Source organism: Hyaloscypha bicolor (assembly GCF_002865645.1).
Source record: "Hyaloscypha bicolor E unplaced genomic scaffold K444scaffold_189, whole genome shotgun sequence".
Lineage (NCBI taxonomy): Eukaryota > Fungi > Ascomycota > Leotiomycetes > Helotiales > Hyaloscyphaceae > Hyaloscypha > Hyaloscypha bicolor.
In genome coordinates, this window is record NW_020194691.1 from 1118846 (window position 1) to 1131874 (window position 13029).

Consider the following 13029-nt stretch of genomic DNA (forward strand, 5'->3'; position numbering starts at 1 on the left):
CTCCTATAATAAATTCATAATATAATAACTACTATATATCCCGGTTAAAATAAGACAAAAATCCTAGTTCGGAGACTTTACTAATAGCCTATTCTTTCTATAAATATTAACTACTTTATAGTAAACTATTACGAATATTAAAGGTCTTATAAGCTAAGAGACAAAATACTAGGCCTATTATATCTATTACCGGTTTTCCTGAGAATATGGGACGATTTATCTATAGACTTCTATATTCCTGGCTTTATAAATAAGAGATATAATAATATATAAGCCTACTAATAACTAAGAATACTATAGCCAGGATTACTACTAGCCTATTTTATTATTATATCTAGTAATTCCGAGGATTTTTCTTTACTATTATAAATAACTAAGGACCCTAATTTATTTTAGACTTTATAAATAAACTATTAAGATTAACTAGAATTAAGCTAAAGCTCTTAATTACGGAATATGCCTAAACTAATAGATAAACAGAAATTATTAACTAGATTATTAATATCTGACTTTGCTTCTTTATTAATTATTTCTAGAATAATTAGGTAAATTTACTTCTAGTACTTAATACTATAGGTACTGCCTACTTATATGAATTAACCGGCTTATTTCCCTTAATAATTAACTATAAATATAAACCTAGGCTAAACTTTAACTAGATATTACTAATAATAGAGTTTAAAATACTAAGAAAGAAACTTAATTAGGAGAAAGTATAATAGTAGGCTAAGAGAATTAATATTACTATTAATTATACCCGAGAATATATAGTAGTAACTTAGGAGTATTAAGCCAAGTAAGCTAATAAGAAATAGTAAGGACCGGACTTTAGTTCAGGAGATATAGTCTATATAATTAAAAAGATATAAAAAACAGACTATTCGTCTAATAAATTAAACTATTCTCTTACTAAATCATTTAAGATTAATAAAATAGTCGGCTATTTATATTAATTAGATCTTTTCTTATTATATAGGATTTGGCTAATTTTTTATATAAATAGACTTTATAAGAATTCTACTAACCCACTACCTGGCCAGACTAATAAAGAGCCTAATTTTACTAAAGTTAATAGCAAACTCGAATAAGAAATTAAAAAGATCCTTTCTTCTAAGGTACTTTATAGTAAGCTTTATTATAAAGTTAGATAAAAGAAATGAAATATAAATAATAAATAGTACCTTATATTAAACTTTAAGAACTTAGTACTTAAACTATATAAATTTTATAAGTAGAACCCTGGTAAAGCAGGACTTCTTATCTAGCTAAATAAATGAATTCGGTATACTAAAGAGAATAATTTTAATAAAGACTACCCAGATAATAATAAATCTTAATAATAAGGCCTTTATAACTAGAGAAAAAAAAGAAAAACCTAGATATTTCCCGGGTTTTATCTAAACTCTAGTATATTTCCTTTATTTTACTATATTAGTACCTATTCTCTTTTCTAGAAATCTGAGTAAAATACCTTTCTTTATTATACTAGATTATACTTTATTATCTAGGCAAATTATAAAAATAAAAAAAAGTAAATTCTCAAAACTAAACCAAAAGTAAATACTTACCTATATTAGTTCGAAATATTATTAAAAATTAAGGGAAATCTTCCTAACTACTTTAATCTTTATAACCTTAACTATTTATACTACTACTACTGCCTTAATAAAACTATTAATAAAGATAAAATAGATAAGAAATCCCGGTAATATATTATCTATAGCTAGACTAAGTAAGGCTACTTGCCAGATCCTAGATAACTTGAGTAATAGTAGCGGTATCTCAAGTTTAGTAATTATTATTATTATTAATATAATTACCGGCCAAATTACCTTTATAAACGAAAATAGTAATTCCCTTACCCAAAAATAGGTTAATATATAAAATACGGCCCGTACTATTCTTGAGAATATATCTAAAATTACTATAGAGAATATCTTAGTAGAATATTCTAAGAATAATAAAATAGAGGTTTTAGTTACTAGTAATAATAAGTCTAATAATTAAATAGGCAGAATAAATAGTACTAATAAGGGCTACCTAATTAATCTTATAGAATTAAATACTAAGAAGGCAAAAAAGAATAAGGCTAGCTCATCTAAGAAATATAAGATATTAGATAATAATAAGAATTCTAATAATAAAAAGACTAAGAATAAAAAAACATCTAGTAATAAAAGAAACTCTAACTATAATAAAGGTAGCTAAACTAGTATTAAGACACCTATTATAACCAGAAAACGTATAGTACTAAGTAATAGTTATTATATAAAGTACTAGTCTGAAATTAAGAGCTAGTAAATAATCCTAAAGGCCAAATTAAAGAAGTAATACCCTATAGATATTAATAAATTAGTAAATAATACTATTTAGAAAGTCGGAAAATCCCTTAGAAGCTTCTATAAAACTAAAATCATATAGCTTAAGGCCCGGGGATTTAATAATAAAGTAGCTCAAGTAAATACCCTTAATATATAAGTCTTTACTATAGAGAAATAACTTGAGAATATATATATTAAGCTCGAGAAGGCCTAGAAATTAATTAAGTAGCTCAGAAATAGTATAATTAAGCCAAATACTACTACTCTAACTAAGAAAAAAGGTAAGCAAGCTACTATATTAAAGCCTATATTAATAAATAGACTCGATCTACTATCCTTATTTAAAGACTGCCTAATAATAATAGTTCTAATATTAGCCATAGCCTATATAGTACTCCTAGACTATATTATTAATATGAGTATAGGCATAATACAAGTAACGGATACTAAGAACTAGCCGGAATATACTAGAAATTAGGTTATTCTGGCAGAGTCAAGACTATACTTTAATTATAAATAAGCTATAGAGATTAGATAAAATAGGATTAATAGCCATTATTTTCTCTTTTTTCTTTTCTATACTATAGCTAAATAATTCCCTAAATAAGGGTATTTAGACTTCTCTTTAGAAAGAGGGTAATATAATAGCTAGTATAAGAATATAATCTACTAAGGACAGGATATCGGAAATAGGCACAAAACGAAGCTAAGCCAGAATTACTTGAACGGAATAATATTAAAGGTTAAGGCATTCTCCCTACTTTATTTCATAGCTTAGTATTTTCTAATATATGAGATTCTTTAAACTTTAAGCCTTTAACTATTATATTAATCCCGCCGTTACAAAAAGAGCCTAAAAAGCCTATATTAACTACTTTTATTAAATATATATTCCCTTATAAATATAAATAATATTTTATAAAGACTAAAAATCTTTTAATTATTAAGTACTTTAATTATAACGAGTTTGGCTATTATATTAAATACTATCTGGTTTTATATAATAAGGAAATTAAGGTAGCTCTTTCTAGAATTAAGCCGAGCTTAGTTTCTATTTTACTAAAATATATTATTCTAGTAAAGTATTTAGAGAATTTAAGCTCTAATTCTAGTATAAAACCGGGAAACAAGTATTTCTAAAGAAAATTTCTATTTTAAGAACTTATAATATAAATTTAGTAAAAATTAATATAACTTATTTAATAGAAGAAAATACTTTTATAATATCCTATATTATTAATATAAATAGATTAGAAATTAAGTCTTTTTCTCTTATTAATACTAGAGCTAATAGTTATACTTTTATTAATATAAAGCTTATTTAGCTTATAAAATAATTCTTAGAAATAGAACTATAATTCTTTTTTTTATCTTATATTATATATAGTTTTAATAAAAAGCTAGCTAAGTTTATTAAGAAATATATAGAAGTCTTATTTCTAATTAATAAATAAAGTATTAATATATCTATAATTATTCTAAATCTTAGAAATTATAATATTATCTTTAATAGAAAATAAGTAATATATATTAATATTCTAGTTAATTATAGAAGATATAGGCTTATATAGCTAAATAATAAACCTAAATCTATATAATTCGATTATATTATTAGTACTTTATAATAATAGCTAGAGAAGTAACTTAATAAGAAATATTAAAAGAATACTAATTAATAAGATTCTATTATAAGCTATTTCTAGAAATCTTTTATTCTAAAGCGGTTTTCTTTTTTTTAGACTAATTAGAAGGAATTATATAAAACTATAGAAAAGGAACTTTTATAGCCTAATTAAAATATAATACTTAAATAAAAGCTAAAGAAGCAAAAAGAAGTTCTTAATAAAAAGTAAATATTAGATCTAGCTATTCTTATTTTTATAGTATTTAATTATATAACTAAGAAAGAAAATATTATTATTAATTAAATCTTTATTTATAAAATTAATAAAGAGCTTAAAGCTCAAAAAAAAGAAGCTTAAGCTTTTAATAGCTAATTACTCCTAAATAAATAAATAAATAAATAAATAAAGATTATTAATTAGTACTTTAATTAGATATTATACTTATATATTAATTATTATTAGAATAACTAGAATAAATAAATTACTATAATTAATTATTAATAAGCTTTCCTTTAATATAAAACTATTAGCTAGTTTCTATTTATAACTAAAAAAGGCTATAAGCCTTATATTTCTCTAAACTAGAACTTTCTTATTAAAGCTAACTTACCTAAGAAGAAGCTAAATAGAAATAAAGCTAAAGTATTAGTAAATTAATTATATAAATTATAATAACTTACCTAAGGCTATATAAAATAAGTATAGAAATAATATATAGTATAAGCTAATAAGTATTACTATCTAATTAATTTTAAAGTCGGAAATAAAATATAAGTTATTATAAAATACTAGAAATCTAATTATTTGAACTAGAAGCTAGAAAATTAAATAAAGAGCCTATTTGAGATTCTAGAATAATATAGCTACTTATTTCTTCTAAAACTACTAGAAATTATAAAAATATATCTAGTTTTCTATATAAAGAAGCTATAAAAAAACTTCTAGAATTCTTTATTAGATTAAGTAAACCCGGAATTACTTTTATTAATACTAGAAAATAATAAATAAAAGTATAGTATTAAATGAGTTATTATAATTAAGCTAGTAAAAAATAGGCTAAAGTATAGAATTTAGTAAGTTAGTTAGAATAAAAATCTAGTATAATATCTAGCTTTAGTACTAAGTAATAGCCTTCTAGTTTTATAAAGTTTCTATAATAATAATATTAATATATTAGAACCTTTATAAAACCTATAATACTAGCTAGATTATATAAAAAATAATACTTATCTAAAACTATATAGAAATAATAATAAATTCTTCTAGATTATATAGTAAAGGCACTAGCCTTTTATATATAATATTTATATCCAAAATACTAGTTTTATTTTAGGAAAGAATATAGTATAAAATTAGATAAATTAATAGCTTTTATAAAGCCCGGGAATAAGCTTATTATAAAAAAGGAAATAATATTATAATTTCTAGATATCCGGTATCTAAGATATCTTACTAAATATTAGATACTTCCTAGATATATATAATATAGCTACTTTACTAGGGAAATATACTTGAAATATATTAGAGATATTTAGAAAGCTAAGTTTCTTTAGAACTAGTATATTATAGGATATATATATTTCCTTATAGCCTCTTATATTCTAGTTTTCTCTTTCTTAGCTTTAAATTATTTTTATAAGAAATCTTTTATTTTATTTTTTAAACCCTAAAAATTATACTTATAATACTTATATAATTAGTAAAAAGATTTACTAGCTAATTACTTAAATTATTTAACTACCCAAAATTACTATTTTTAAAAAATTGTAATTTAATACTTATATAATATTTTATTACTAAATTAATTATTTTCTAAAGCTTTTTTAGTTCTTTAATATATTTATAAAAAAAATTACTATATTAAATTTCCTAATAATTCTAATAAGTTCTTTAAAAATATATAATTATAGATAGCCTATAATAATTATCTCGAGTATAATACTAGTAAGAAAGCTAAATCTATTCGAAAATATATAAGAGAATATAAAATTATATATGAAATTTTTTAAGATTAAATTAATAAAGCAAAACTAAAGAAATAAGATCTAGTAATAAGATAATAATTATTAGAGAAGTAAGAAGTAGTTATTTAGTATTATATTCGAAAATTAGAAATATAGAACTAGCCCCTAATAATTTATTAGGTTTAAAAAATAATAATTAAATTACTAAAAATATAAAAAAAAGATCTAAAAAAGAATTCTCTTAAAATAAATTAGTATTAAGATTTCCTAAATTATTATTCCGATTTCAAATCTCGAATTATATTATTTCTTAATAAAGATCAAATTATTATAAAGAATCTAGAATAAATTACAAGATATTTTAAGTTCTTTTATATAAAGAAAATATAATATAATATATATAATAATAATATTTATAATATAGATAAGAAAAGAATAATAATAGAAATACTAGCTAAAATATAGATTATTTATTTTAGGAAAACTAAAGCTCCTAAGATTATATAATAAAGTAATTAAAAATAGGTTTTATTAATTAAGTATATATTTTTAGATAAACAAATTCTTAGTTTATATATTATTTTTAAAACTAAGGTTCTCTTTAAGAATTAGATTAAGATATTATTTACTAAATATATTTATATTTCTAAGAAAAATTAAATAAATAATAAGCTTTATATTAAGTAATTTAAAAAATATTTAAACTAGAAATATTAAAATCAAAAAAAGAAAAATATAAAATACTTCTTTTTAATAGCTATAATTCTTATATAATACTAGAAATAATAAGATTTTATAAAGAGAAAAAAATAATTCTTTTTTATTTTTTAGTCTATTTAATTTATATTTTTTAATTATATAATATAGGAGTTTTTAGGCCCCTAATATATTTGTATTATATATATTTTATAAAAAAAACTCGTTAGAATATAATATTATTTTCTTTTAAAGAAAGTATAGTCTTTTTCTATTTAATTCCGAAATTATTATTAGTATATTACCTATAATAATTTTATAAAAAAAAGAAAATATATAAAAGCTTTTATATTTTCTTTTTTTTCTATTTCTCGTTTTCTTATTTTATTTAGTTAATTAATTATATCTAGTAATTTATTTTCTTTAATTATTATAACTCTAGAGAATATTACTAATATTAAAGCTATTCTTAAAATTAATAAAGAGATTAATAATAAGCTTAATAGAGTTCTTATTTATTAATTAATAATTTAAGCCTTTTAAATTAATATATAAAAGCATTTCTAAAATCTTTAGCTTATAGTTTAAAAGCTTATAAATTCAGCTATTATAATAATTACTAATACTATTCTCTTTTAAATAATTAATAAAGAGCTAATTAATATAACTAATAAGTATAAGAACTAGAAAAAAGTATTAAAAAAATAAAAACAAAATTATAAATATAAGAATAATAAATATTAAATTAATAGAAAAGATATTTAAAGTAAAAGCAATTAAAAAGAAATAAATAAAAGAAAAGCATATAAAGAAAAAGAAACTAAAGGCTTTATATAAATTATAAAAAGTATTTTATAATTATATTTTTAATAATTTTCGAAAATAAAGCTTTAATTTATTTTAAAAAATTAATAATTTTAATACTTTTATAATTTAATTATTAAAGCTACTAAAGCTATTTATTAATATAGCTATAATTATTAATAGTTATATAATATAATTATATAATATAAAAATAACTAGAAATAATAAAATATAAATAATAATTATATAATCTCATATTATATTAGTAATTTAACTAGTAGCTAGTTTTTATTAGGCTTAGTAAATTTAGGAATTATATATTAATATTATAATATTATAATTCCTATTTCTAAATAATAACTTTACTAACTTATATAAATAATATTTTATAATTATATAATAATATTTTATATTTCTAATAAACTAATACTAATTAGTTTATATATATAAATTAAATAATAAGAAGAATTAAGCTATACTTATTTAAAATTTAGTTTCTTAAAAATAAAGCTATTATTTTATATTAAAGAGAAAATAACTAGTAATTACATTTACTTATAATTTAGTTTTATAAAAAGAAAAAGATATTTAATTTTATTAAGGCCTAACTAAATTATATTAAAAAAAAGAAATAATTATTATTTTTATTTATAATTTAGTTTTATAAAAAGAAAAAATACTTATTCTTATTAATTACTAAATAATTAATTATTTAACTATCTAATTATTTTATAAAACTATCTTTTTTATAAAAAATTACTTTTCTTATAATTACCTAAATATCTAAGGCTCTTGAGTTTTAGAACTATTAAGTTTTCCCGAAATCTCAATATTTTATTTCTTAAATTTCACTTTCTAAATTTCTTATTATAAATGAAATTTTTACCTCAAATATAATAACTCTTACCTATTTATCTTATAAATTACTCTTCTTTTTACGAATTTACTTTCCTTATTAATTTACTATATCTCGAACTAGATATAAGCCTATAGAATATATAATAATAGAACTTATTATAATAAATAATTTCTTTATTAGATTTATTTAATCTAATTATTTTATACTTATAAGAACTAATAATTTCAAGGAAATAATAATGAAATAAAGATATAGAATTAATCTAGATACTATTATAATATATAAAATATCTGAGTTTTTAGATATTAAGCTATTTTAATATATTTTTTATAAAATAGTTAATAATAACTTTTAGAAGCTATTTAAATATAACTTTAAGAACTTTATTTATTAAAGAAACTTTAATAAGCTTAAACTCCCGGAAATACTATACTTATATAAGGTTCTTTAATATAATAATATATATATATAATAAAATACTAGTATTTTTATTATTATAATTACTTTATTTTTTATTATTAAGGAAAATATATAATATAATTAGATAAATAAAGATTTATTAATAGCTAGATTAGATCTTATTAAGGAACTAATTTTATTAGGCTTTATTACTTTTACTAAGAATAAATATCTAGAATTTATTATTTTTAATATTCTTATATTATTATTACTTTTTCTATTATTATATTCTATATCTTTATTAGATTTATATACTAGTATAAAAGCTCTAGAAATAAATAGTATATTATTACTAATCTTATTACTTTTACTAGTTCTATTATTATTATTATAATTATATTTAAATATTTCCTAAATATCTTTAATTATAAGACTTATTAGAAAAGTTATTAAGATTTATATTAAAGAATAAAAATATAATAGATCTAATAGTAATTTTAATTATAAACTTATTATTTTCTTTAATATTTACTAATATATAAAGCTTTTATAAGAAATACTAATATAAGCTTTTTTTTATTATACTAAAGAAACTAGCTCAAGACTATTTCTATAATAACTAGCTCTTTTAATATATATATAAAGAGACTTATATTAATATCTATAGCTTTTTTAAAGGCCCTAAATTCAAATATTAAAATTTAGATATATAAAATACTATTATATTAGCTTTTATAATAACTAAATTCCCGGGAAAAAATAGCTTTTAAAACTATTTAATTACTTTATTTAATAACTAGACGGCAAACTAGCTACTATTTTCGGCTAGTTTTATTACTATTTTCTATAGCTAACTTGCCAAAATCTCATACTGCCCTAGTACTCGTATATCTTATAGCCAAGGCAGTATAATAGTAGAGACCCCTAGCTAACCTGCTATAGGAATACTAAAGAAAGTAAGTAAGTCAGGTTATTATTTAGAACTACTTCTCTTATCTTTATTTAATATTTTCTGAGAAGAAAAGTAGAAAATGGCTGCCTATTATTCTTTAAATAACCTAAAATAGTAGCTATCCTATATCTTTACTTATTCTCTTTCTCTTTTCTATCTTCTTTTCTCTAAGCCTCTTATACTTAATTATTATTATCTCATACTCTATCTCTCTCTTCTCCTGCTTATTACTATTACTTAGGTAGCAGGCTCCTTTTTTATATCTTCGGCCTTACTTCTTTACTTTTAATTATTACTACTATTATCTTCTTTAATTAATCTAGTTAATATATATTATTACTAATAGCTAATACTAAGCTCTTTCTTCTCTTTCTATAGTAATGAATTAGATATCGAGAGCTATTTTAATATAGGAAATAAGTAAGAGAAGACTAATACTAAGACCGAGCTAATAGATATTAATACTAATATTAATAGAAATAATAAGGCAGACCTATTAGATCTAAAATAGCTTATTATAGCAGATAATACTTATATTATACTAATAGATATTAATACTAATATTAACGGAAATAATAAGGCAGACCTACTAGATCTAAAATAGCTTACTAGAAAGGAAAATATTTATTTACTAGAATATTACCTTAACTAAAAGAATAACTCTAATAAATCCGAGAATAAAAATAAGAATTATACTAATAGTAGTTTCTTTTTCCTAGATATAATCGAGAGAAATTTTTATTAGTAAATATCCTATTCTTTTCTTACTTATTATTTTTTACTATTAAATTACTAATCTAATTCTCTTTATAGATATTATAAATATATATAAAAGAATCCTGCCTAAGTAATACTAGCTATCTCTTACTATATCTTTAAGGCCTTCTTTAAATAGATATTAAATTAATATTAGAAGAAAAATAGAAAAAGGCTTATAAGTATCTAGTTAGCTAGTATACTCGGAATATACTAGAAGATCTTCTGGCTTATATATAAATAAGTAACTAGAGAGAAAATTAAGAAAAAAATAAACTATTATATATATTAGATAAGTAATATTTCTTATTTACTTACTTAATCTAATTTGAATTATTATAAATAAGAGCTAATAAAATATTTATTATAGGTTCTTAGAAAGCTAGTAAAGAAGTATTATTTATTAATAAAGAAATATAATAATATTATAATATATATTAAAGATCTTATAAATATCCTATAAACTAACTTAATTATAATAAAGTAAAAATATATATATAGCTAGTACTAGATTTAAACTAGCCTCTTTTACTAGCTAGCTATATTTTCTATAAACTAATCTTTAGTATTTCTTAAGTTTTATTATAGTAATATTATAGTAAACCTATTTCGGGACTTTAGTAATAGGCCTTATTAGATTCTAATTAAGTTTATATACGAGTTTATAAAGAAATATCTCGATATAAAAAATATATAAATCTAATTTTAGGCCTTTTCTTATTTCTTTTTTTTTCTTCTTTTATTCTAGCTAAGATATTTGACTTATATAAAAGCTAGGAATATATTTATATTTCCCAAGATTATCTTTAATCTATTTCTAGTTCTTAGTTTATATATTAATTTTCTAGACCTTATCTTTACTAATAATATATTCTTGGTTCCGAGTCTTATATTAGGTAAGAGAATTAGTAAGCTAGATATCTCGCTTAGCTATAAATAGCTGCCTTTATATTTAAAGCTAGAGATAACTAATATCTCTATCTTTTATAAATCTATTAGGATACTATATAGCTAGGAGATCTTGCCTAACTAGCTATTACTATATATAACTTTTTTAAAATAAATAAAGTAGCTTAATATACTTACTAGATTCCTATAAATTATATATTTATATTACTTCTAATATAGTATAAGTAATGCCTTTAACTAGAATAATATATATTATATAACTTCCTTCTTATAATCCTATTCTTACTTATAATATAATATACTAAGGTTAATATTTTTATTAAGTACTATTTCCGGTAAACGGTTATTACTAATATATAAGCTATTATCTTTAGTTATAAACCTTAGTATAACCTAATACGAGTAACCTATCGGATAACTTACTAGATTAATCCTAATTAGCTATAAGAACTTATATCCGAGAAATCTCTATCTATTAATTAGGATCCTATTATCCGCTGCCTTATTATAGAGCGGGAGAAGTAGAAGCGCCGCTTCCAGGGTACGGTAATATAGTAGCCCGGTTACCGGATTATTGGCTATATAATCTTTAATACTAGGCAGCGGCTAAGAGCTATATTTCTCAAGTATATTTAAGACTAGTAGGATCTGGAATACCCGGTTAATGAGATCGAGTAGCAGCTCTCTGGGCTTAAGCTTAGCCAGGATATAAAAACTACCTTGGACCAGAATAACGAGATGCCCCCGCTCTAGAAGCGCTTGGCAGAGACGGTAATAACGCTCCCGGGAATGACTTTTAAAGAAGAGTTCCGCCGCCGTAATACGGCTATTAATACAGTTACTGCCTACTGCCACTTCCAGGAAGGGGGAGCCGCTATCCAACCACGCAAGAGGTCGTTAATGCAACGGACGAGTCTAATGCCGTCGAAGGAGATCAATCCGCAGCTGGCAGCCGCTGAGGCCGAGAAGCAAGCGTTAAGTAATACTATATTATTAGTATTTACAGAGAAGAGAACCACTACCTGTTTCCTCTGCTTAGAGGAGCAGAGCTTGCCGTTTGAAAAGCGCACCTATAAGTTTGCTAGTCCGGGAGACTTGACGAAGCACTTTAAGCGGAAGTATCTGGCCTATATCAAAGAAGGGGATCGGCTCAAGTGCAAGGTCTGTCGAATGGGGCTGTAGCACAAGCAGCATCTCCAGAATCACGCAGAGAGCATCCACGGGACGGTTTCGTGACCCCTGGATGCTTCACGAAAAGCGTATGGCTACTCAGCCGACTTTTTTTTTGTCTTTTATTTCTCTCTTTTGTTTTTGTTTTTGTGCTGTCCTATATATTACATGGACATTTTCTTTCTATTACCTTCTAGATTATATAGATTATAGGGAGATTTAATTGCTGGGTGAGATTTAGAGTCCTAGTTAAAGGATATGATAGATTAAATATTGCATTTCCTTTTATAGTATATTCTTTGTGTATCGAAAGAAATGCTATAGTGTTTGGCGGTGATGTGGAAGCAGCTGCGCATGCGAGTTGTCTTTGCTTCACGTGACCGCTTTCTGGATCGGGGTCAAAAATGATTGGTTGGATCCCGGCGTGCCAAATTCCAGCAACAAAACATCACCAAAGATACATACCATCCAGACCAGAGATCAGTCAAGACCGGGTCATGAGCCAGCGAGCTGTCCTATTTGCACAGAAGATTTTCTCGACAGGAAAAATGTTCGAATACTTCCTTGCGGCCAC

At 22.1% G+C, this 13029-nt stretch overlaps 1 protein-coding gene across 1 annotated transcript; it reads left to right on the top strand.

Annotated features, from left to right (window-relative positions):
- Nucleotides 1–12038: 12038 nt before the first annotated feature.
- K444DRAFT_548311 (uncharacterized protein) lies at nucleotides 12039–12467 on the top strand (the record flags this gene model as incomplete). Its single annotated transcript, XM_024876366.1, has 1 exon — nucleotides 12039–12467. A coding segment is annotated over one exon (429 nt), but the record flags the coding sequence as incomplete, so codon positions are not given.
- Between the last annotated feature and the right edge of the window lie 562 nt (nucleotides 12468–13029).